The 1,149-nt window shown below is 42.6% G+C and overlaps 1 protein-coding gene across 1 annotated transcript in view; it reads left to right on the forward strand.

Annotated features, from left to right (window-relative positions):
- Positions 1 to 528, forward strand: part of DUSP10 (dual specificity phosphatase 10) — a 22,986-nt gene extending 22,458 nt beyond the window's left edge. Inside the window, exon 3 of the mRNA XM_010013801.1 lies at positions 124 to 528. Within this exon, the coding sequence (XP_010012103.1) occupies positions 124 to 389 (266 nt within the window). The 3' untranslated portion in view covers positions 390 to 528. The remainder of the gene's footprint in view (positions 1 to 123) is intronic.
- Positions 529 to 1,149: the final 621 nt, after the last annotated feature.

Below are 1,149 nucleotides of genomic sequence, written 5' to 3' on the forward strand. Positions count from 1 at the left end.
CGATGCTGTGCTTGTAATCAAATGCAGGGACTTTTCACATTAAGTTACTCTTAATTGCACTGATCTTTTTCTCACTTAGAAACTGGCAGACATCTCACTTCCTTCTGTCTTTCTTATTTCCAGAGGAAGCTCATCAGTGTGGAAAAGGTCTCCTCATCCACTGCCAGGCCGGTGTCTCCCGCTCTGCCACCATCGTCATCGCGTACTTAATGAAGCACACGCGCATGACCATGACGGATGCCTATAAATTTGTGAAAGGCAAACGACCAATCATTTCCCCAAACCTTAACTTTATGGGGCAGTTACTGGAGTTCGAAGAAGATCTAAACAACGGTGTCACACCGCGCATCCTCACGCCAAAGCTGATCGGCGTAGAGACCGTGGTGTGATGGCGAGGATGCGGTCAAGGAGGGGGTTAACCTATTCTTCACCTGATTTGGGGCAGTGACGGGTGGGAGGTGGGTTTTTCTTTTTAGCTTTCAAAGGGGGGGTTTTGTGGCAAACTTTTTGTGAATAAAAACCTTTTTTTTTTTTTTTTCCTTTTTTTTTCTTTTTGATAAGGAAAGGTTTTTAAAAGATCCAAGAACTTTGCCGTATTTGGGATGCTGTTGTGATTTCCTTCCCAGATGCTGGCAGAGCAGGGAGGTTTTGGAGCAAAAGGAGTACTTTTTAAAATCAAAACAAGATGAAGAAGAAATACTGGGCTTTCCCCCCCCCTTTCCCTTTTTATTTTTCCCTCCTCTCCAGCTACTTGTAGAGTTTATGGCTAAGTAGTCTGTGCAGGTTCATAGACTGAAGAAACCTAAGTTGAAGACGAAACACAAACAGCCAAAACAAAGCAGAAATAAAACCCCTCCCTGAAACAGAAGGGCCTTCATTCTGTAAAGGCTTTGCTAAAGATAACCTAGCAAAATGCTCACCGATGCAAAGGAAATCGGAGCAGCTTCAAAAGTCTTCAAGGCACTTTTCACACTCCTGACTCAAGCTAAAGACGAAATAAAAAGAAGTTTATTTGGCGTGTTTCATGTTCCAGTTCTATTTTTCTATTTTGGGGTGTAAGGTTTTAACAGTAAGGGGACTTTGATCATTCTATGCCATATGCCTTCACTGGCTTCTTGTGCAATAATAATTTGGGGTTTGTTTAGAGTG

The sequence above is a fragment of the Nestor notabilis genome, unplaced genomic scaffold, assembly GCF_000696875.1.
Source record: "Nestor notabilis isolate BGI_N333 unplaced genomic scaffold, ASM69687v1 scaffold11464, whole genome shotgun sequence".
NCBI lineage: Eukaryota > Metazoa > Chordata > Aves > Psittaciformes > Psittacidae > Nestor > Nestor notabilis.